This window comes from Cottoperca gobio, unplaced genomic scaffold, assembly GCF_900634415.1.
Source record: "Cottoperca gobio unplaced genomic scaffold, fCotGob3.1 fCotGob3_78arrow_ctg1, whole genome shotgun sequence".
NCBI classification, from domain to species: domain Eukaryota; kingdom Metazoa; phylum Chordata; class Actinopteri; order Perciformes; family Bovichtidae; genus Cottoperca; species Cottoperca gobio.
Genome location: NW_021167067.1, coordinates 44,473 through 67,201, shown reverse-complemented (window position 1 = coordinate 67,201; position 22,729 = coordinate 44,473). Strand labels below are relative to the sequence as shown.

General features: G+C 43.1%; 2 protein-coding genes across 3 annotated transcripts; one reads left to right on the top strand and one right to left on the bottom strand.

Moving 5' to 3' along the window:
• The first annotated feature begins 196 nt into the window (after nt 1-196).
• LOC115006266 (zinc finger protein 3 homolog) lies at nt 197-4,905 on the top strand. The gene is made up of 2 exons (XM_029428394.1): nt 197-688; nt 1,501-4,905. Exons 1-2 carry the CDS (start codon nt 496-498, stop codon nt 3,249-3,251), a joined length of 1,944 nt encoding a protein of 647 aa, XP_029284254.1. The 5' UTR covers nt 197-495; the 3' UTR covers nt 3,252-4,905.
• Nucleotides 4,906-11,573: 6,668 nt separating this feature from the next.
• Nucleotides 11,574-13,304, bottom strand: cart4 (cocaine- and amphetamine-regulated transcript 4). Of its 2 annotated transcripts, none has more exons than XM_029428397.1 (4): nt 13,137-13,304; nt 12,859-13,028; nt 12,284-12,367; nt 11,574-11,825 (listed from the first exon to the last, which is right to left on the bottom strand). In XM_029428397.1, the coding sequence occupies exons 2-4, from the start codon at nt 12,997-12,999 to the stop codon at nt 11,718-11,720; spliced, it is 333 nt and encodes a 110-aa protein (XP_029284257.1). In that variant the 5' UTR covers nt 13,000-13,028; nt 13,137-13,304; the 3' UTR covers nt 11,574-11,717. The 2 variants fall into 2 exon arrangements, with proteins under 2 accessions (XP_029284257.1, XP_029284256.1); XM_029428396.1 differs by having other exon boundaries at nt 12,859-13,010.
• Nucleotides 13,305-22,729: the final 9,425 nt, after the last annotated feature.

Genomic DNA, 22,729 nt, shown 5'->3' with positions numbered 1-22,729 from the left:
TCTCCACAGGTGGCTCTTGTGTGTTAATCTGTAATAAATACATGAAGTTTAACTTTAACAGCAACAAAAACATAATTAAATAGAGAGCAGTAGTAAATGTTGTTGAATTGTTGTAACTGCATATTTTGCTAGGTATTGAAATCCTTGTAGCTTTTATTTTGAAGACCAGATATTGACATCCGCCGGAAGTATTCGTCCTCACGCTCTAACTCGAAACAAGATGGCGTCTCGTCACTCTGTCTTAGTGAGAAAGTGTGTGAGCTGCAGCAGTCCTGCTCCAGCAGAGCCTCTGTGTGTCTCATAAAGTGTCTGAAGGGACTTTGTGCTCTTCAGCTTCTCCCTGAAGGTTTTACCTCGGACTCCTCTCCTACACAGCTCGTGAAGTTAGCTTAGCATGCTAGCTGCAGCACAGCGCTAGTCAGAGTGGAAGTTTGATGGAGAGCAAACGGTTTCTAACGGAGTGTGTGGAGAAAAAGTCTCTGACATTCAGTCAAAATGTGTAAAGTCCAAATGCTGAGAGCGTTGGTGAAGCAGCGACTAACTGCGGCTGCTGAAGAGATATTTGTGCTGTTTGAAAGAACGATAGCAGAGTACGAGGAGGAACTGTGTCGTTCAAAAGAGGAGAACGAGCGACAACGGAAACTACTGGACGCTGTGCTCAAGCCTCAGCTTCGGTTACACAGAGCAGGTTTGTTCTCCTCTCTCAACATGTTAACAGATGCTGTTTTCTCTCACATGTTTTATTAAACGCTGTTCTGATAATATACAGAGGTGTGTGTGGAGGACACACACTCCTGAATCTGAATCCCTCTCTGTGTGTGTCGCGATGTTTGAAGCCAACACATCGCTGTGCGGCTGTACATTCAGTTCGTGAGCAGAGTTTTGGGCGCTTCTGGTTGACGGCACATGGCGTGATGTAGGGTTTTGACACCAGTGAAGGATCCTGGGAAATTGAGTCCCATGGCTCAATTGCCACGAGTGAGTTCCGATTAATATATATGGGATGCCCCGATGGATCCAGATTACAGTTTGCAACAAGACTAAACACCGGAGCTAACATCAACAGAGAGTGCATAGAGTTGCAGTTTAACGTTATCATGACATGTTCAAGTGAAATGTGGTCAAATTGAGGAGTAACTTGACTAAGTGCACATGTTTTCACAGTAAAATACATTAGATATAAATTGAATAATAACCTGTTTTACTTCCTGACACTCTAAGCAGCTTATCATCATCAAAACTACTAATCAAAGCAAATGTTTAAATAAAAATACTATCATTTATTTCCAAATCATTCGAATTGTTTGTCTTTGTGAACATAACCACTTTAGATGACGAGAACAATAAGTTTGATATTATTCCTCAGACCATATATAGTGGTGGTCAGTAATGTGTGTGTGTGTGTGTGTGTGTGTGTGTGTGTGTGTGTGTGTGTGTGTGTGTGTGTGTGTGTGTGTGTGTGTGTGTGTGTGTGTGTGTGTCTCTCTCTCTCCTCAACAGACGTGAAGCAGCTGCTGCTGGTTAAAGAAGAGGTTCCCCCTGAGCAGCAGGAGTGGAGCTCCAGTCTGTACCAGGAGGACCCAGAGCCCCCCCCACACATTAAAGAGGAACAGGAGGAACTCTGGAGCAGTCATGAGGGAGAGCAGCTTCAAGGGCTGGAGGAGGCTGATATCACCAAGTTCACATTCACTCCTGTCCCTGTGAAGAGTGAAGATGATGAAGAGAAACCTCAGTCCTCACAGCTTCATCAAAGACAAACTGAACACATGGAAACAGGAGCTGATGGAGAGGACTGTGGAGGACCAGAACCAGCCAGGAACTCAGATCCAGAGACACATTTACAGCCAGATACTGAGGACAAGACTGGAGACTCTTCTGACACTGATGACAGTGAGGATTGGAAGGAGACCAGAGAACCTCCGTCAGGTTTAAACTCTCTAGGAAATGAAGAAGTCCCCATCAGTGATTCCAGAAGTAGTGCTGGAGAGAAACCATTCAGCTGCTCTGAGTGTTGGAAAAGATTTGGTCGCAATGAACATCTGAAGATCCACATGAAAACTCACACAGGAGAGAAACCATTCAGCTGCTCTCAGTGTGGGAAAATCTTTGGCACCAAGGGGAGTCTGAAGAGACACAACAAAACGCATACAGGAGAGAAACCATTCAGCTGCTCTCAGTGTGGGAAAAGATTTGGTCGCAATGAACATCTGAAGATTCACATGAAAACTCACACTGGAGACTCTTATGAACCTGATGACAGTGAGGATTGGAAGGAGACCAAAGAACCTCCGTCAGGTTTAAACTCTTTGGAAAATGACGTCCCCGTCAGTGATTCTAGAAGTAGTGCTGGAGAGAAACAATTCAGCTGCTCTCAGTGTGGGAAAAGATTTGGTCGCAATGAACATCTGAAGATCCACATGAAAACTCACACGGGAGAGAAACAATTCAGCTGCCGTGTTGTAGAGGACTGTGGAGGACCAGAACCAGCCAGGAACTCAGATCCAGAGACACATTTACACCCAGATACTGAGGAGAAGACTGGAGACTCTTATGAACCTGATGACAGTGAGAATTGGAAGGAGACCAAAGAACCTCCGTCAGGTTTAAACTCTTTGGAAAATGACGTCCCCGTCAGTGATTCTAGAAGTAGTGCTGGAGAGAAACAATTCAGCTGCTCTCAGTGTGGGAAAACATTTGGCTCCCAGGGACAACTGAACAGACACATGAGAATTCACACAGGAGAGAAAACTTACAGCTGCTCAGTTTGTAAGAAATCTTTTAAATCGAGTGGTCAGCTGAAGAAACATATGGTAGTTCACACAGGAGAGAAACCTTTCAGCTGCAGTGTTTGTAACAAAAGATTCACTCGGCGTTATTGGATCAAAACACATCACTGTGCTGGTCATCAGTCCTCTCAGCTTCATCAGAGTCAAACTGAGAACAAAGTCCCCCTCAGTAGTGAGAGACATGACACTGCAGAGAAACCCTTCAGCTGCTCTGACTGTGGGAAAATCTTTGGCCAGAACCACCATCTGAAGAGACACAGGAGATCTCACACAGGAGAGAAACCCTTCAGCTGCTCAGTCTGTGAGAAACGTTTTGCACGGAGAGAAACTTTACAGAAACACATGAATACTCACACGGGAGAGAAATTGTTTGATTGCTCAGTTTGTGATAAAAAATGTTTGCGCAAGGCACATCTGAAGAGACACATGAAGACTCATGCAGGAGAGAAACCCTTCAGCTGCTGAGTGTGTGGAAAAGATTTACAGTAAGTCTGACACGACAAATGATCTCTGCAGAAACACAGTGGAATCTACTCGAGAGAAACCGTATAGTTGTTCAGTTAGTGATAAAAGAGTCACTTGACCGCCTCCTGTACAGAAACATCAGTGAGCTGCTGAGGAAGCAGGAAGTAAATGAAGCTGCAGACGCTTGTTGGCTCCATTTCTCCAGCAGGAAGGAAGAACTGAGGGCGAGACTTCAAAATGAGACGAAGCTACTCAACCATCTAAGTTATGTTGTTATTTGTGTTGTGGTTATTTTGTTGTTTTCCGTGCACACTGTGGTATTTTATGTTTTCAACGTTTTTTACTCTTCGGCCACATTTCACTTTGTTGTTGTTGCTTTACTGCAGAGACTGAAGTTTCACTATAATGTAAAAAGTAAGTTTTATTGTTTACATCCTCATTTCTTCTTCTACACGCCCGCAGCTGGTCTTTGATACATCCGAGTGATTCTGTTGCATATTCAGCAGACTTCAGTTCCAGTTTTGATGTGCTGAATATTTAATATTTTGTTTACAGATTAGTCTCCGGCGGCCCTGAAGGTGTGTCTGCATGAAGACATTACTCTCTGTTTGTAAAAGCTTTGACCTTCAGGGCTAGGGTTACCTAACCGTATTTCTTTCTGTTTAATCCATATTTTCTAGAACAACTATTGTACAGTAACAGTTTTCTGCTGAACTTCTGTGTATGCGCTGTTTCCACCAGAACTGCAGTTTAAGGTTGTTTTGTTAATATTTGACAGAATGTGTGTTGCTTATGAAACACTTGTTTTGTATACAGCGCTATTATAATTTACTAAACCTTTTCCCCACAAACCTGCGAAATGTCCCGTCATTTCCTTTAAATTACTTTGTTTGAGGCCAGAAAAGGGAAAATGATCAAATTCCCCAGAGAAGCAAAACAATATAAATATGAATGTGTGCAGCAGAATGAAGTTGAAAAACGTGCGCAGTAGCAAATGACTTCCTGTTACGATGTCATGATTATGGAAAATATTGTTTGTGATCTATGTAAATAAATGCAGGAGGAAGTTTTCCTTCAGTAAGTTACACATTCAAAAGGTTTTTCTTTGTACAGATTTGTGTTCTGTGTTAATTCCAGTCATTTACATCCAGCTGTTTCCACCAGAACTGCAGTTTAAGGTTGTTTTGTTAATATTTGACAGAATGTGTGTTGCTTATGAAACACTTGTTTTGTATACAGCGCTATTATAATTTACTAAACCTTTTCCCCACAAACCTGCGAAATGTCCCGTCATTTCCTTTAAATCACTTTGTTTGAGGCCAGAAAAGGGAAAATGATCAAATTCCCCAGAGAAGCAAAACAATATAAATATGAATGTGTGCAGCAGAATGAAGTTGAAAAACGTGCGCAGTAGCAAATGACTTCCTGTTACGATGTCATGATTATGGAAAATATTGTTTGTGATCTATGTAAATAAATGCAGGAGGAAGTTTTCCTTCAGTAAGTTACACATTCAAAAGGTTTTTCTTTGTACAGATTTGTGTTCTGTGTTAATTCCAGTCATTTACATCCAGCTGTAGATATTGTTAATGAAATGTATAGATTTAGAAATATGAATATCGTCTTGACATTATGTGGACAGCAGCTCACAGATCATGCACACATTGATTAGGATTCTTTTTTATTGGCTGTGTTGTTTGATCAGGGGAAAGATGATTGTTGTCCACACAACAACACAGCAGGTGGTAATGATGCACATCAACACCATGAAACCGAAGAAGAAGATTCTGCTGGACAACCAATACAGAGACACGAGCCTGTAGACTGATGTCTCCGGCCGCCAGGAGCTGATGATGAACGAGCTCAGACTCTGAATCTGTCGTGCAGCATGTAAAACATGACGAGCTGCTGTCGCCATGTTGGACCAGAAGCTTCCAGCATGCATCATCACGTCTGTGATGTCACTGCTTCAGCTCCCTGGAGATTCTCTCACGTCTGGTAATAAATATGCTTTTAAATAAGATCCACATTGTCCTGCTCTCTATTTATTATATATTCAATATACTGTATTGTGTGTTTACATTTATACTTCTGTGTCAGTGGATGATGTACTCAGATATTTAAAGTAAATCAGAATCTGGTTTATTGCGAAGAAGGTTTTCACATACAAGACATTTCTTTTGGTGTTAAAGGTTCAAACATCAACACGAGGAATTAAATTAAAATATAAAAGCAAATATTGAGAAAGAAAACGTATAATGTTGTACAGAGTGTGTCTGCAGGAGGGGACGTGTCCTCCTGATGTTGTACAGAGTGTGTCTGCAGGAGGGGACGTGTCCTCCTGATGTTGTACAGAGTGTGTCTACAGGAGGGGACGTGTCCTCTTGATGTTGTACAGAGTGTGTCTACAGGAGGGGACGTGTCCTCCTGATGTTGTACAGAGTGTGTCTACAGGAGGGGACGTGTCCTCTTGATGTTGTACAGAGTGTGTCTACAGGAGGGTACGTGTCCTCCTGATGATGTACAGAGTGTGTCTGCAGGAGGGTACGTGTCCTCCTGATGATGTACAGAGTGTGTCTGCAGGAGGGGACGTGTCCTCCTGATGATGTACAGAGTGTGTCTGCAGGAGGGGACGTGTCCTCCTGATGTTGTACAGAGTGTGTCTACAGGAGGGGACGTGTCCTCTTGATGTTGTACAGAGTGTGTCTACAGGAGGGGACGTGTCCTCTTGATGTTGTACAGAGTGTGTCTACAGGAGGGGACGTGTCCTCCTGATGTTGTACAGAGTGTGTCTACAGGAGGGGACGTGTCCTCTTGATGTTGTACAGAGTGTGTCTACAGGAGGGGACGTGTCCTCTTGATGTTGTACAGAGTGTGTCTACAGGAGGGGACGTGTCCTCCTGATGTTGTACAGAGTGTGTCTACAGGAGGGGACGTGTCCTCCTGATGTTGTACAGAGTGTGTCTACAGGAGGGGGCGTGTCCTCCTGATGTTGTACAGAGTGTGTCTACAGGAGGGGACGTGTCCTCCTGATGTTGTACAGAGTGTCTACAGGAGGGGACGTGTCCTCCTGATGTTGTACAGAGTGTGTCTACAGGAGGGGACGTGTCCTCTTGATGTTGTACAGAGTGTGTCTACAGGAGGGGACGTGTCCTCTTGATATTGTACAGAGTGTGTCTACAGGAGGGGACGTGTCCTCTTGATGTTGTACAGAGTGTGTCTACAGGAGGGGACGTGTCCTCTTGATGTTGTACAGAGTGTGTCTACAGGAGGGGACGTGTCCTCTTGATGTTGTACAGAGTGTGTCTACAGGAGGGGACGTGTCCTCTTGATGTTGTACAGAGTGTGTCTACAGGAGGGGACGTGTCCTCCTGATGTTGTACAGAGTGTGTCTACAGGAGGGGACGTGTCCTCCTGATGTTGTACAGAGTGTGTCTACAGGAGGGGGCGTGTCCTCCTGATGTTGTACAGAGTTTCTACAGGAGGGGACGTGTCCTCCTGATGTTGTACAGAGTGTGTCTACAGGAGGGGACGTGTCCTCCTGATGTTGTACAGAGTGTGTCTACAGGAGGGGGCGTGTCCTCCTGATGTTGTACAGAGTGTGTCTACAGGAGGGGACGTGTCCTCCTGATGTTGTACAGAGTGTGTCTACAGGAGGGGACGTGTCCTCCTGATGTTGTACAGAGTGTCTACAGGAGGGGGCGTGTCCTCCTGATGTTGTACAGAGTGTGTCTACAGGAGGGGACGTGTCCTCTTGATGTTGTACAGAGTGTGTCTACAGGAGGGGACGTGTCCTCTTGATGTTGTACAGAGTGTGTCTACAGGAGGGGACGTGTCCTCCTGATGTTGTACAGAGTGTGTCTACAGGAGGGGACGTGTCCTCCTGATGTTGTACAGAGTGTGTCTACAGGAGGGGACGTGTCCTCCTGATGTTGTACAGAGTGTGTCTACAGGAGGGGACGTGTCCTCCTGATGTTGTACAGAGTGTGTCTACAGGAGGGGACGTGTCCTCCTGATCATGAACAGAGTGTCTCTACAGGAGGGGGCGTGTCCTCCTGATGTTGTACAGAGTGTGTCTACAGGAGGGGACGTGTCCTCCTGATGTTGTACAGAGTGTCTACAGGAGGGGACGTGTCCTCTTGATGTACAGAGTGTCTACAGGAGGGGACGTGTCCTCTTGATGTACAGAGTGTGTCTGCAGGAGGGGACGTCTCCTCCTGATGTTGTACAGAGTGTCTACAGGAGGGGGCGTGTTCTCCTGATGTTGTACAGAGTGTGTCTACAGGAGGGGACGTGTCCTCCTGATGATGTACAGAGTGTGTCTACAGGAGGGGACGTGTCCTCCTGATGTTGTACAGAGTGTGTCTACAGGAGGGGGCGTGTCCTCCTGATGATATACAGAGTGTGTCTACAGGAGGGGGCGTGTCCTCCTGATTATGTACAGAGTGTGTCTACAGGAGGGGGCGTGTCCTCCTGATGATGTACAGAGTGTGTCTACAGGAGGGGACGTGTCCTCCTGATGATGTACAGAGTGTGTCTACAGGAGGGGGCGTGTCCTCCTGATGTTGTACAGAGTGTGTCTACAGGAGGGGACGTGTCCTCTTGATGTACAGAGTGTCTGCAGGAGGGGGCGTGTCCTCCTGATGTTGTACAGAGTGTGTCTACAGGAGGGGACGTGTCCTCTTGATGTACAGAGTGTCTACAGGAGGGGACGTGTCCTCTTGATGTACAGAGTGTCTACAGGAGGGGACGTGTCCTCTTGATGTTGTACAGAGTGTCTACAGGAGGGGAAGTGTCCTCCTGATGTTGTACAGAGTGTGTCTACAGGAGGGGACGTGTCCTCCTGATCATGTACAGAGTGTCTCTACAGGAGGGGACGTGTCCTCTTGATGTTGTACAGAGTGTGTCTACAGGAGGGTACGTGTCCTCCTGATGTTGTACAGAGTGTGTCTACAGGAGGGGACATGTCCTCCTGATGTTGTACAGAGTGTGTCTACAGGAGGGGACGTGTCCTCCTGATGTTGTACAGAGTGTCTCTACAGGAGGGGACGTGTCCTCCTGATGTTGTACAGAGTGTGTCTACAGGAGGGGACGTGTCCTCCTGATGATGTACAGAGTGTGTCTGCAGGAGGGGACGTGTCCTCCTGATGTTGTACAGAGTGTGTCTACAGGAGGGGACGTGTCCTCTTGATGTTGTACAGAGTGTGTCTACAGGAGGGGACGTGTCCTCTTGATATTGTACAGAGTGTGTCTACAGGAGGGGACGTGTCCTCTTGATGTTGTACAGAGTGTGTCTACAGGAGGGGACGTGTCCTCCTGATGTTGTACAGAGTGTGTCTACAGGAGGGGACGTGTCCTCTTGATGTTGTACAGAGTGTGTCTACAGGAGGGGACGTGTCCTCTTGATGTTGTACAGAGTGTGTCTACAGGAGGGGACGTGTCCTCCTGATGTTGTACAGAGTGTGTCTACAGGAGGGGACGTGTCCTCCTGATGTTGTACAGAGTGTCTACAGGAGGGGACGTGTCCTCCTGATGTTGTACAGAGTGTGTCTACAGGAGGGGACGTGTCCTCCTGATGTTGTACAGAGTGTGTCTGCAGGAGGGTACGTGTCCTCTTGATGTTGTACAGAGTGTGTCTACAGGAGGGGACGTGTCCTCCTGATGTTGTACAGAGTGTCTCTACAGGAGGGGACGTGTCCTCCTGATGTTGTACAGAGTGTGTCTACAGGAGGGGACGTGTCCTCTTGATGTTGTACAGAGTGTGTCTACAGGAGGGGACGTGCCCTCCTGATCATGAACAGAGTGTCTCTACAGGAGGGGGCGTGTCCTCCTGATGTTGTACAGAGTGTGTCTACAGGAGGGGACGTGTCCTCTTGATGTACAGAGTGTCTACAGGAGGGGACGTGTCCTCTTGATGTACAGAGTGTGTCTGCAGGAGGGGACGTCTCCTCCTGATGTTGTACAGAGTGTCTACAGGAGGGGGCGTGTTCTCCTGATGTTGTACAGAGTGTGTCTACAGGAGGGGGCGTGTCCTCCTGATGATGTACAGAGTGTGTCTACAGGAGGGGACGTGTCCTCCTGATGTTGTACAGAGTGTGTCTACAGGAGGGGGCGTGTCCTCCTGATGATGTACAGAGTGTGTCTACAGGAGGGGGCGTGTCCTCCTGATGTTGTACAGAGTGTGTCTACAGGAGGGGGCGTGTCCTCTTGATGTTGTACAGAGTGTGTCTACAGGAGGGGGCGTGTCCTCTTGATGTTGTACAGAGTGTCTCTACAGGAGGGGACGTGTCCTCCTGATGTTGTACAGAGTGTCTCTACAGGAGGGGACGTGTCCTCCTGATGTTGTACAGAGTGTGTCTGCAGGAGGGGACGTGTCCTCCTGATGTTGTACAGAGTGTCTGCAGGAGCGGGTTGTTGCAGTGATGTTGGCAAGTGTTTTCGAAATAAAAGAAAGAAGAGAGACAGGTCTGTAGTTGTTCACTTCAGAGGGGTTGAGGCAAGGAAGGAAGGAGGTCAGGAGCAATAGACTGGAGCAGGTGAGAGGGGACAGGGTCCAGAGGGCAGGTGGTGGGGGTGCAGAGGTAACGAGCGTTAGAACTTCATCTGGAGAGAGGGGGGGGAAATTATGTGGAAGTGAACAGTTGATGTTACTCAGTAAATTGGAAAATTAAGAGTATGTCATCTATCTATTTTACAAAGTAGTTGACAAAGTGGAACGGTAGGAGGGAAGAAGGAGGTGGAGGATGCAGGAGGGTGGAGAAGAAGAGGAGAGAAGAGTTTGAAAGACAAGGAGGTCGTCGGGGTGTTTTGATTTCAGATATAATCCTATAAATGTTTAATGTGATTTAGTTCTTCAAATGATTGAAAACAAACAGATTGCACAACACAAATCAATAACAGCAGTGTGTGTGTGTGTGTGTTTGTGTGTGTGCGTGCGTGTGTGTGTGTGTGTGTGCTGTAATTAGCAAGTCTTATCTCTCTTCTGGGCGCTGGGATCTAAATGTCATCCCGTCTCTGTGATGCTCGTCGATAATCTGTCTGACGCTCATTATTAAAGGTTCTCTGAGTCAGACGCAGCTCGTCTCTGATTGGACGATCACACTGAAGATTGGTTTTATTGAACCTGTTCCGCACAAAGTGATTGTGACACAAAACTATTATTAAACTATATATTATATAATAATATATAATATATATATTATATTATTAATATATTATATATATATAATATATATATATATATATTATTAATATATAATATACATATATATTATATTATTAATATATAATATATTAATAATATAATACATATATTATATATTATTATATAATATATAATATATATATATATTATATATATCTATATACTATCTAATAATATATAAATTATATAATATATATATAAATATATATATTATAATATATATATTATATATATATATTATATATATATTATATTATTAATATATTATATATATATATATCTGTCGGCCTCGGGCGGATCCGCCTCTCGGGGTCTGATCCGGATGATTGGGGGAATCTGGTGCTCCTGCGTCCTCCGGTTCTGAGAGACATCTTTACATCAGCGTTGTTGCAGGAAACTCCTCTGACGAGCGTCTGACGGGATGTCCAGTCAGGAATGACGGAAATAAATATATTTGGATGAATTATTCTGTTGTGTTCAATATGAAGAATGTGTTAAATGTGCCGGATAAACAGACTTTCGGTTTTCTGTTGCAACATTATTCATTTATAAGGAAAAGCAGCAAAAACGACTTCAGTTGACGAATAAATAATTTCTGCTTTAATTGATAAACTTCATATGTTCTGTGTGAGTAAATATACTTAGTTACTTCCCGTGTGATGTCACAAAGCTGCAGCTGTCTTCACTTCTACTTCTCTACATCTCAGAGGAAACGTTGCACTTCTTCCTGCACTACATTACACTCCACCTTCCAACAACAATTATAATAATATCATATAGAATATTCTGCAGAATGAGAACTTTTACTTTTTCATATATTTATAGTAATATGTTTGTACTTTTACCTATAAGTGGTATTACTAATTGTACTTAAGTAAAAGGTATCTGAGTATTTCTTCAGTATTCATATTACAGTATTACTTTAATATGTTTTATTTTTACTTGTTTTGTTTTGGCACCAAAATAACGAGTGAACGTTGAAGACTGAAAGAGTTTCTTCACGTTTTATTTTGAGTCTCCTGACGTCCTGCAGAACACACACACACACACACACACACACGCACACACACACACGCACACACACACACACACATCAAATCAGGAGTCATGGCAGCTGAGCAGCTTTATGAACAATCTTTATTTAACAAAAATAAATGAATCTGAGGGACAGACACTGAAACTGTAAAACAAAGACATGCAGGGAGACAGTCAGGTGGGACAGGTGTGTGTGCGTGTGTGTGTGTGTGTGTGTGTGTGTGTGTTCAGTAGCAGCGCAGGAAGAAGGTGTTACAGGCTGTTCCTCTCAGACAGTCACACAGTCGACCGATACGAGGACCGTGTTTCATCGCACAGCGTTCACCTACATCACACTGAGAGAAAGAGAGACAGACAGACAGACAGACAGACAGACATGCAGACAGAGAGAGACAGACAGACAGACAGACAGACAGACATGCAGACAGAGAGAGACAGACAGACAGACAGACAGACAAACATACAGACAGAGACAGACAGACAGACAGACAGACAGACATACAGACAGAGACAGACAGACAGACAGACAGACAGACAGACAGACAGACAGGTAGAGAGACTGGTTTCAGTTGAAGCACCAGAAAAATCTCCTCACTAACACATAACATTTCTGTTTAACGAAATGTCCCTGAAAGCAGCGCAGAGACAGGATGTGATGTCACGGACAACACTAAAGATAACTGTTCTAATGTCAGCAGGACGTCCTGCTGAGGCTGTCAGGAAATACATGAATAATAATAATAAATCACAGCAGACGTGTTGATTGATTGACAGCTGTCAGTCATGTTCTCACCCGCGGGATGACGCTGGCTTTCTTCTCCACAGAGAGACCCACCCTGCTGTCAGCTTCATCCAGGAAGCCCTGCAGAGCCTCAGCCTGCACACACACACACACACACACACACACACACACACACGGTCATCAGTTTAATGAAGTGAAGTTATGTTTATTTAACCATGAACTGTGAAATTAATGATCTTAACTGTTTGACATAATTTCACCACATTAATTACTTCTAATTTGAAAACATTTCAACCTAATAATGAATTCCATTTTTATTCTCCCTTAATTAAAACATTTAATTTTGAAGGTCTTAAAACCTTAATTGTGTGTAATTTTCCAACATTTACCACGTTATATTTTTCTAATTTAACCATATTTAGACCATTATAAACATAATTTACTCCCTTTGCAGCTATATTACAATTCATCCATAATTAGTTTAGAGATTGAATAACCATTTGACCACCTTAACAATCACTAATAATAATCATTTAAACATTTAATAAACATGCCCCAACATGACTTCACTAAAGTCTTTTAAACAAACAGGCTGCAGAGATCCTGTCTGCAGACAGATGACTCACCAGCTCTTTGGTTGTGAGTCCGAGGAGCGGCTCGTCCGGCGCCGACAGCAGCTGGTTGTCCGGTGACCTCTGACCCTGACACAGTGATGTCAGCACGGACAGACAGACGGACAGGTAGACAGCGGCACGCACGCTCTCCATCACCAAAAATACTGTGAAAAAACAAAAATCTAAATCAAAGCGCAGACAGTTAAATATTATTCCGGAAATATTCTACAATTGAATGACTAAAAGCGTTAAAAATGGAATGAAGTTCAGTGAGGCAGATGTGAACTCACGATCAAATGCCACAGAAATGATTTAAGATCCTACAGGAATACTCTACTTCTTCTTCTTTGGTGTTTATTTTCAGCTCCACAAACAGTTTCTTCTTCTTTCTTTGTTGATATTTGTCTTGTTTTTCTCTCCTTTCGCTCTTCTGCTTCTTCTTCTCCTTTTTCTCCTTTTTCTCCTTCCTCCTCCTCACTTGTCCGGCGCTGTGTTCCCCCTGCTGTATTTATACAGGTCTCCTCCTCCTGCTGTCAGATATTATTCATGTATTCAGAGCATCAGATAAAACGTTTGGACGTGTTTTGCTGTGATTGATGATGCGTAGAGCAGAGCGCTGTTGTTCAGAGGTCAAAGGTAAGACTGTGACTCACAGCAGAAGGTTAAATTAACCTCAGAGGAGACGAGCCGTCTTTCTCAGTTTGTTTCTCTTTGTAGTCAGTTTGTGTCTCTTTGTAGTCATGTTGTGTCTCTTTGTAGTCATTTTATGTCTCTTTGTAGTCATTTTATGTCTCTTTGTAGTCAGTTTGTGTCTCTTTGTAGTCATTTTGTGTCTCTTTGTAGTCATTTTATGTCTCTTTGTAGTCATTTTATGTCTCTTTGTAGTCATCTTGTGTCTCTTTGTAGTCGTTTTGTGTCTCTTTGTAGTCATTTTGTGTCTCTTTGTAGTCAGTTTGTGTCTCTTAGTAGTCGTTTTGTGTCTCTTTGTAGTCGTTTTGTGTCTCTTTATCGTCATTTTGTGTCTCTTTGTAGTCAGTTTGTGTCTCTTAGTAGTCGTTTTGTGTCTCTTTGTAGTCATTTTGTGTCTCTTTGTAGTCGTTTTGTGTCTCTTTGTAGTCACTTTGTAGTCAATTTGTGTCTCTTTGTAGTCCTTTTGTGTCTCTTTGTAATAATGTTGTGTCTCTTTGTAGTCAGTTTGTGTCTCTTTGTAGTCATGTTGTATCTCTTTGTAGTCATTTTCTGTCTCTATAGTCATTTTCTGTCTCTTTGTAGTCAGTTTGTGTCTCTTTGTAGTCAGTTTGTGTCTCTTAGTAGTCGTTTTGTGTCTCTTTGTAGTCATTTTGTGTCTCTTTGTAGTCGTTTTGTGTCTCTTTTGTAGTCACTTTGTAGTCAATTTGTGTCTCTTTGTAGTCCTTTTGTGTCTCTTTGTAATAATGTTGTGTCTCTTTGTAGTCAGTTTGTGTCTCTTTGTAGTCATGTTGTATCTCTTTGTAGTCATTTTCTGTCTCTATAGTCATTTTCTGTCTCTTTGTAGTCAGTTTGTGTCTCTTTGTAGTCATGTTGTGTCTCTTTGTAGTCAGTTTGTGTCTCTTTGTAGTCATGTTGTGTCTCTTTGTAGTCCGTTTGTGTCTCTTTGTAGTCGTTTCGCGTCTCTTTGTGGTCATTTTGTGTCTCTTTGTAGTCGTTTTGTGTCTCTTTGTAGTCAGTTTGTGTTTCTTTGTAGTCGTTTTGTGTCTCTTTGTAGTCATTTTGTGTCTCTTTGTAGTCAGTTTGTGTCTCTTAGTAGTCGTTTTGTGTCTCTTTGTAGTCGTTTTGTGTCTCTTTATCGTCATTTTGTGTCTCTTTGTAGTCAGTTTGTGTCTCTTAGTAGTCGTTTTGTGTCTCTTTGTAGTCGTTTTGTGTCTCTTTATCGTCATTTTGTGTCTCTTTGTAGTCAGTTTGTGTCTCTTAGTAGTCGTTTTGTGTCTCTTTGTAGTCATTTTGTGTCTCTTTGTAGTCGTTTTGTGTCTCTTTGTAGTCACTTTGTAGTCAATTTGTGTCTCTTTGTAGTCCTTTTGTGTCTCTTTGTAATAATGTTGTGTCTCTTTGTAGTCAGTTTGTGTCTCTTTGTAGTCATGTTGTATCTCTTTGTGTCTCTTTGTAGTCGTTTTGTGTCTCTTTGTAGTCAGTTTGTGTTTCTTTGTAGTCGTTTTGTGTCTCTTTGTAGTCATTTTGTGTCTCTTTGTAGTCAGTTTGTGTCTCTTAGTAGTCGTTTTGTGTCTCTTTGTAGTCGTTTTGTGTCTCTTTATCGTCATTTTGTGTCTCTTTGTAGTCAGTTTGTGTCTCTTAGTAGTCGTTTTGTGTCTCTTTGTAGTCGTTTTGTGTCTCTTTATCGTCATTTTGTGTCTCTTTGTAGTCAGTTTGTGTCTCTTAGTAGTCGTTTTGTGTCTCTTTGTAGTCATTTTGTGTCTCTTTGTAGTCGTTTTGTGTCTCTTTGTAGTGACTTTGTAGTCAATTTGTGTCTCTTTGTAGTCCTTTTGTGTCTCTTTGTAATAATGTTGTGTCTCTTTGTAGTCAGTTTGTGTCTCTTTGTAGTCATGTTGTATCTCTTTGTAGTCATTTTCTGTCTCTATAGTCATTTTCTGTCTCTTTGTAGTCAGTTTGTGTCTCTTTGTAGTCAGTTTGTGTCTCTTAGTAGTCGTTTTGTGTCTCTTTGTAGTCATTTTGTGTCTCTTTGTAGTCGTTTTGTGTCTCTTTTGTAGTCACTTTGTAGTCAATTTGTGTCTCTTTGTAGTCCTTTTGTGTCTCTTTGTAATAATGTTGTGTCTCTTTGTAGTCAGTTTGTGTCTCTTTGTAGTCATGTTGTATCTCTTTGTAGTCATTTTCTGTCTCTATAGTCATTTTCTGTCTCTTTGTAGTCAGTTTGTGTCTCTTTGTAGTCATGTTGTGTCTCTTTGTAGTCAGTTTGTGTCTCTTTGTAGTCATGTTGTGTCTCTTTGTAGTCCGTTTGTGTCTCTTTGTAGTCGTTTCGTGTCTCTTTGTGGTCATTTTGTGTCTCTTTGTAGTCGTTTTGTGTCTCTTTGTAGTATTACTTAGTCAAATGTGCACCTTTTGAGAATCAGTGATGAAAACACTTTAATCACATTAACGTCACACATTGAGATGAAAGCAACAGATAAATTGAACCCGAGCATCACACGCATCATACGTCAGTCTGACCTGCAGAGAGTGAACAGCTTCTCTGCGCCTGCTGATGACCTCCAGCTGCTTCCAGCCAGAGGTCAGAGGTCAGAGACAGTCTCTGTTTCAGTGACACATTGTTTGTTGCTTAGGAAGGTGTTTTAATGATTATGCAGGAGCAAACTGCTTGTGACCTTTTCTTTATCTGATTTGCTGGCGAGGCGACCTGCAGCTCCGTCTGCAGCTTTCATCTCTCATTACCGGCTAAATGTCAAACACTGACCACAGAACACCTTCATCTGCAACAACATTACAGAGTAATCAAATTATAACACTCAAGGAAAGTACAAGTAGCTCAAACTGTAATCACTTAAATACATAAGAATCAGAAATACTTTATTTATTCAAATTGTGTTTTGTTACAGTTGCTCCATTAGAATGAAATATGAAATAAAATAGATTTAAATTAAATTACATAAAGAAATTAAACAAATATATAAATATAGAGAAGTTAAAGTAAAGAATATGGACATTGTACTTCAATATATAACAACAATAAATATGTAAAACATGTATTACAATAGTGCAATAACTGTTTAACCAAAGAGCGTTAAAGTAGAACAATACATAATCAAATGTTTTGCATTGATGAAGAATAGATGATGGAGATGACTTTACCTCGTTTATTTTTATTGTTTAAAAAAAGTAAAAAACACAAATAGACCTGAACAGAAAATGATTTTAGTTTCTACAAAACAATATTAAAATGTATATTTATATATATAAATATACATTATTGTAGGTGTTACAATCTTTTTAGATTCTCTCTTTTTAATATAAATAAGAGCTGAAGATTAATTTCCGGTCGGAGACAGTCAAGGCTGAAGTCACACAGACGCTGTTATTTATTCATATTAATATTAATACTCAGTTTATTCAGAGGAAGCAGAGAAGACGACCTCGTCCTCTTCACAAGAAAAATGATCCGCTTCAAACTAAAAGGATTTTTTAACACAAAAAAAAAAGGTTATTGAAATGTGTGTGTGCGTGTGTGTGCGTGTGTGTGCGTGTTTGTTTGATGTGTGTGTGTGTTGATTTGTGTGTGTGTTTGATGAGTGCGTGTGTACACATCAAACACACACATAGATCAAACAAACACAGATCAAACACACACACACAGATCAAACAAACACAGATCAAACACACACACACAGATCAAACACCTTCATGACACTTTGACTTTTTATTTGACAGTTTTTATTAAACACTATTCTGATGTTTCAGGATTCTTTGATGAAATGTTTTATTGATTCTATATTTACAGTTTTGTCACATTTCTAATACATGTTATACTTTCACATTTGTTATGACTTTATATACTCTGTTGTGTGTTTCCTGGTGAGGCTGTGGGGAACACTGCGGGGAACACCGAGGGGAACACCGCGGGGAACACACTGCGGGGAACACTGAGGGGAACACTGAGGGGAACACTGAGGAGAACACTGCGGGGAACACTGAGGGGAACACTAAGGGGAACACTAAGGGGAACACTGAGGGGAACACTAAGGGGAACACTAAGGGGGACACTACGGGGAACACTGAGGGGAACACTGAGGAGAACACTGTGGGGAACACTGAGGGGAACACTGAGGGGAACACTGCGGGGGACACTGCGGGGGACACTACGGGGAACACTGAGGGGAACACTGAGGGGAACACTGCGGGGAACACTGAGGGGAACACTGCGGGTAACACTGAGGGGAACACTGAGGGGGACACTGAGGGGGACACTGAGGGGAACAGTGAGGGGAACACTGAGGGGAACACTGAGGGGGACACTGAGGGGAACACTGTGGGGAACACTGAGGGGAACACTGTGGGGAACACTGTGGGGAACACTGAGGGGAACACTGAGGGGAACACTACGGGGAACACTGAGGGGAACACTGAGGAGAACACTGCGGGTAACACTGAGGGGAACACTGAGGGGAACACTGTGGGGAACACTACGGGGAACACTGAGGGGAACACTGAGGGGAACACTGCGGGGAACACTGAGGGGAACACTGCGGGTAACACTGAGGGGAACACTGAGGGGGACACTGAGGGGAACACTGAGGGGAACACTGAGGGGAACACTGAGGGGGACACTGAGGGGAACACTGTGGGGAACACTGAGGGGAACACTGTGGGGGAACACTGAGGGGAACACTGTGGGGAACACTGAGGGGAACACTGCGGGTAACACTGAGGGGAACACTGAGGGGAACACTGAGGGGAACACTGAGGGGGACACTGAGGGGAACACTGAGGGGAACACTGAGGGGAACACTGTGGAAACACTGCGGGGAACACTGAGGGGAACACTGAGGGGAACACTGTGGGGAACACTGAGGGGAACACTGTGGGGAACACTGAGGGGAACACTGTGGGGAACGCGGCCTGCAGGGGGCGCTATATCGTACATTAATCTGTTTTATTTCACTGATTGAGAAACGTTCACTCAGGAAGCATCTTCGTGTTTTAACGTTTCTCTTCTTATCGTTCAGTGTTAGTAAAATAAATATTTTACTGTCGACTTGTTCTGCTTTCTTCAGATGATACAAACTTCTACGCAGCGTGTGAAGGAAACTGTTTCCTGTCGTGCAGATTCCTCCTGGACTAAAATAAACGTGGAGCCCGAAGCGTCCCGTCAACACTCGCTGTGTGTGAGTGTGTGAGTGTGTGTGAGCTGTGTGTGAGTGTGTGAGCTGTGTGTGAGTGTGTGAGTGTGTGTGAGCTGCTGACACTGACGCAGCTCGTGGTTGATAGCAGACATCTCCGATCACGATCAAAACTCCGCACACGCCAGCCGACAACAGAAATACATGTGAGCCTGAAGGCAAATATAAAATATAAAGATTCATATCAGCAGCTCAAACTGTGAAACACTTTCCTTACTCATCTGAAGTATAACAAATACATATCATTAAAGTCTATATTATTAACACATATATATATATATATATATATATATATATATATATATATATATATATATATATATATGTATATGTATGTATATATACACATAACGTGTGTGTGTGTGTGTGTGTGTTATATGATTAACAAGAAGCTGTTGGACTTCCGGTTATTGGCGGCTCGCTAGGAAGACGCAACTATCAGTGCTCCGCCAATTTCTGTCTTAAATCCTAATTTTACACACGTTTTATGTCAACCCATCGTTTCTATTCGGAAAAGACGATTAAATGCCGGCTGCAGCAGGGAAATCAGCTAAAGGACGACCAAAACCACTTCACTATTTTATTAAAACAGCATCCAAGCTACACGTGGAAGCTAAAGAAAGTTATGCTAGCGCTAGCATTTCGCCAGCCATGACCTCTGTTGAGACGGGCGAGGCCGGGCGGTGGGAAGCAGGCTCGGAGGAAATCCTGAGTGATCACACGACGCTAGAGGATAAAGTTGAAGACTTGGAGGCAAGATCCAGGTTATCTAATTTGAGAGTGGTGGACTTGCCAGAAGATGCTGAAAGAGGGGATGCTTGTGCTTTCCTCTAAAAATGGATCCCAGACGTGTTGGATTTGGCACCGCTGAATTCAAAGTGTATTCTGGAGAGAGCTCACAGAATCGGCCAGAGGAGGGATGCAAATGCCCCACCAAGAACTTTGATCATGAAGTTCCTAAACTACAGGGACAGGATGGTGGTAACGAAGGCAGCCAGGGCAGAACAACAGATCCTATTTAAAGACCAGCAGGTGAGATGTTATCCAGACTTGGCTGCAGGAGTGCACAAGCGGCAGAAGATGTTCGATCATGTCCGTCAGAAACTACGGAACCGGGGGATTCGGTATGGCATGCTATTGCCGGCTAGGCTCCTGGTGACCTACAAGGACAAGTCGCACACTCTGCTGTGGAGAACTTCATCGAGCGGATTTCAAGAGAGGAGGGACAGGCTGAGTAACGTAACCTGTGGACCGGCTAAAGGGCTAATATGGGCCCTAACTATGTGCAGGTATCAGGACTTATTTTCTTTAAGTATTTGCGGTCGGGCATCTTGGATATGTCTGGACATATCGAACTACTTGAACTGAATGACGCTGACCAAATGTTCTATGTATATGTTCTGGAGGTCACAAGTGTTTATATAACATTGGGGTCTGATACCACACATTGGACGCTAATTACGTTAGCCCTGACCTAGCACTTATTTCTGGGTTGTTTTTATTTATTTTTTTATGTTTGCATACTTCTCAGTATCTCACCAACGTTGCATGAAGTATTTAAGGTAAAAGCTTGAAAGCAACAGCTTTAAATGAGGTTGAGTTGATAAGTACTACTGAGGCCAGCTCTTAGGGGGATTGTCTCTGATAACTAGCTGTTCAGCTACATTTGTGTTAAACCCTGCAATGGTGGTGTAACAAGGCGGGTAAGGGCCGTTTTATGACAAGGGTATGAGGAGCCTTCAGTTTAGAAATTGAAGAATGGACGCATATTTATTTTATTTTGGCACTTTTATAATCTGGAATGTTACGGCATAACATATGTTGGATCCTCCTGAGACCACTGCCCATTAGTTAAGTATGGTGGAACTACTTTTGGTGGGACTTCTTATGATTACATGGTGGTTAGTAATGTAAAACAAAGGTTAGGAATAGAAGTATAGTCGAGCTGAAACACGTGCTGTATGAGTACAGTGACTGTCAGCTATAAGAGGAAGTATCAACATGAGGAGGGGGGGGCTGCCCATTAGGGTGGAGACATTCGGGGAAGGGGTTAAAGCAGGGGTCGGGAACCTTTTTGTCTGGGAGAGCCATAAAAGCCAAATATGTTTTATGTATTTCCTTGAGAGCCATATATTTAATGCATTTGAATGCAACTTTATGGTGCACTTTTTAAGAATAACACGTCTCCGAGTACTAACAGTGGTATCAGTGTTGCATTGAACAGGTGCTCTTATTAAGTAAACTAAACGCTTACGTTATTTATCTCATTTATGTGCACGTGTCAGTGTTTACTGCACGGGTGTCAAACTCAAGGCGATTACATCCGGCCGCGAGAACATATCATATCTGTCATAACTGGCCCGCCGGTTTTAAATCAATGCATGGCACAACCACGGGGAAACACATTTGAGGAAGAATCTAAATGTGTGAATGCAATGAAAGTTTTTGGAAAGCAAAGAGAAACACAGCACAGATCTCTGGGACCATGTGAGCCGGACTGTGTGTGTGACATAACGAAGCATCTCACTGTTAAACCTGCAGCTTCAGTGTGATCAGACATGTGTGATCAGACATGTGTGATCAGACATGTGTGATCACGGACATGTGTGATGACGAGCTGCCTGTGGGAGACTCAGATGCAGGAAACTTTGGTCATTACGTGTTTCCAAACACTGACACACATCTCCCCCGCTGTGTTCCCGACAGCATTCTGCTGATCAACTGGGAGACTTTGCAGCTCAGACATTTAAACTGAACTGCTCAGCAATCCGTTTGCAGTTGACTTAAATATGTTCAATATCTTTTTGCACTTTATGTGTATCCTGTTCAATAAATGTGGACCGTGTTTGGCCCTCGACGTAGTCCCAGTTTTTAATGTTGGCCCTCTCTGTGATTGAGTTTGACACCCCTGCTCTACTGCTTGCTTTGTGCAGTTTCTCCTCTGCTGTTTCGCGAAGGGCGGGGCTCCGCCCCCTACACACACACACACACACACACACGTGTGTAAGTGTGTGCGGTGTGCAGTCAGAGACAGCGGAGGAAAGGAGAGGGGACAACTAAAAACAAATCCGCTGCTAAATGTTTTACTTTATAATGACACAGTATAATTATTTATTACTTGTTAATCATGTTAAAAAATGTCAGCTCAAAACTGTCTGCGAGCCATATCGCGTTATCTAAAGAGCCATAGGTTCCCAACCCCTGGGTTAAAGGTTCACAGGGTTGGATGTGGTTTGGAACATCCGTGTTATGTTTCTTAATGTTTTTTAAATGTATTTTTTATTTGTATGTACATGTGGGTAACCTAATCTGTGTCAAAGGTCATGTCGCAGGGTGTGGAGGTTAAATTTACTTCCTGGAACTGCCTGGAGCCTGCAAAAACTTTATGAATAGAGTTAAAAGTCTGCAATCTAAAATAGTTTTTTTGCAAGAGACACATTTACTGCCAAAGGATGATATTAGGATTAGGAGGAGGTGGACGGGATGTGTGTATTCAGCAACATGTTCTACTCCGGCTCGGGGTGTTATGACGTTCATTCACAAATCGGTACCATTTCAGGTAACAAATGTAATCAAGGACGAGGCTGGTAGATACTTAGTTGTACAAGGTACTCTACTAACAGAAACCCTGAATCTAGTTAACATATATGCCCCCAATAATGATGATTGTTGTTCAGGGACCTGTTTTATACCTTTCAACATTTACTGGTAATCACATCACAGCAGGGATTTTAATTGTGTATTGGATCCAACAAAGGATCGGTCAGGGGGCGTAGATACATCACACACCAACAGCAGGGAAGTATTACTTAATATTATGAAAGATTTCAATGTGAAGGACATCTGGAGAGAATTAAAGCCTGATGCTATAGAGTGTTCTTGCTATTCTGCTTCTTACCAATCTTATTCCCGTATTGACCTTTGGATTTCAGCAAATTTGGCTTCTCAAATTAAAGACGGCACTTATGATGGAATCCTTATTCCGGACCATACACCAAACT

Bases quoted from the DNA above. Each gene is read 5' to 3' on its own strand.
- LOC115006266 (XM_029428394.1), top strand. From the start codon at position 496: ATGTGTAAAGTCCAAATGCTGAGAGCGTTGGTGAAGCAGCGACTAACT. The intron at 689-1,500 runs GTTTGTTCTCCT...TCTCCTCAACAG, and splicing joins GCTTCGGTTACACAGAGCAG to ACGTGAAGCAGCTGCTGCTG.
- cart4 (XM_029428397.1), bottom strand. From the start codon at position 12,999: ATGGAGAGCGTGCGTGCCGCTGTCTACCTGTCCGTCTGTCTGTCCGTG. The intron at 12,368-12,858 runs GTGAGTCATCTG...GTGTGTGTGCAG, and splicing joins GACTCACAACCAAAGAGCTG to GCTGAGGCTCTGCAGGGCTT. The intron at 11,826-12,283 runs GTGAGAACATGA...TCTTTCTCTCAG, and splicing joins AAGCCAGCGTCATCCCGCGG to TGTGATGTAGGTGAACGCTG.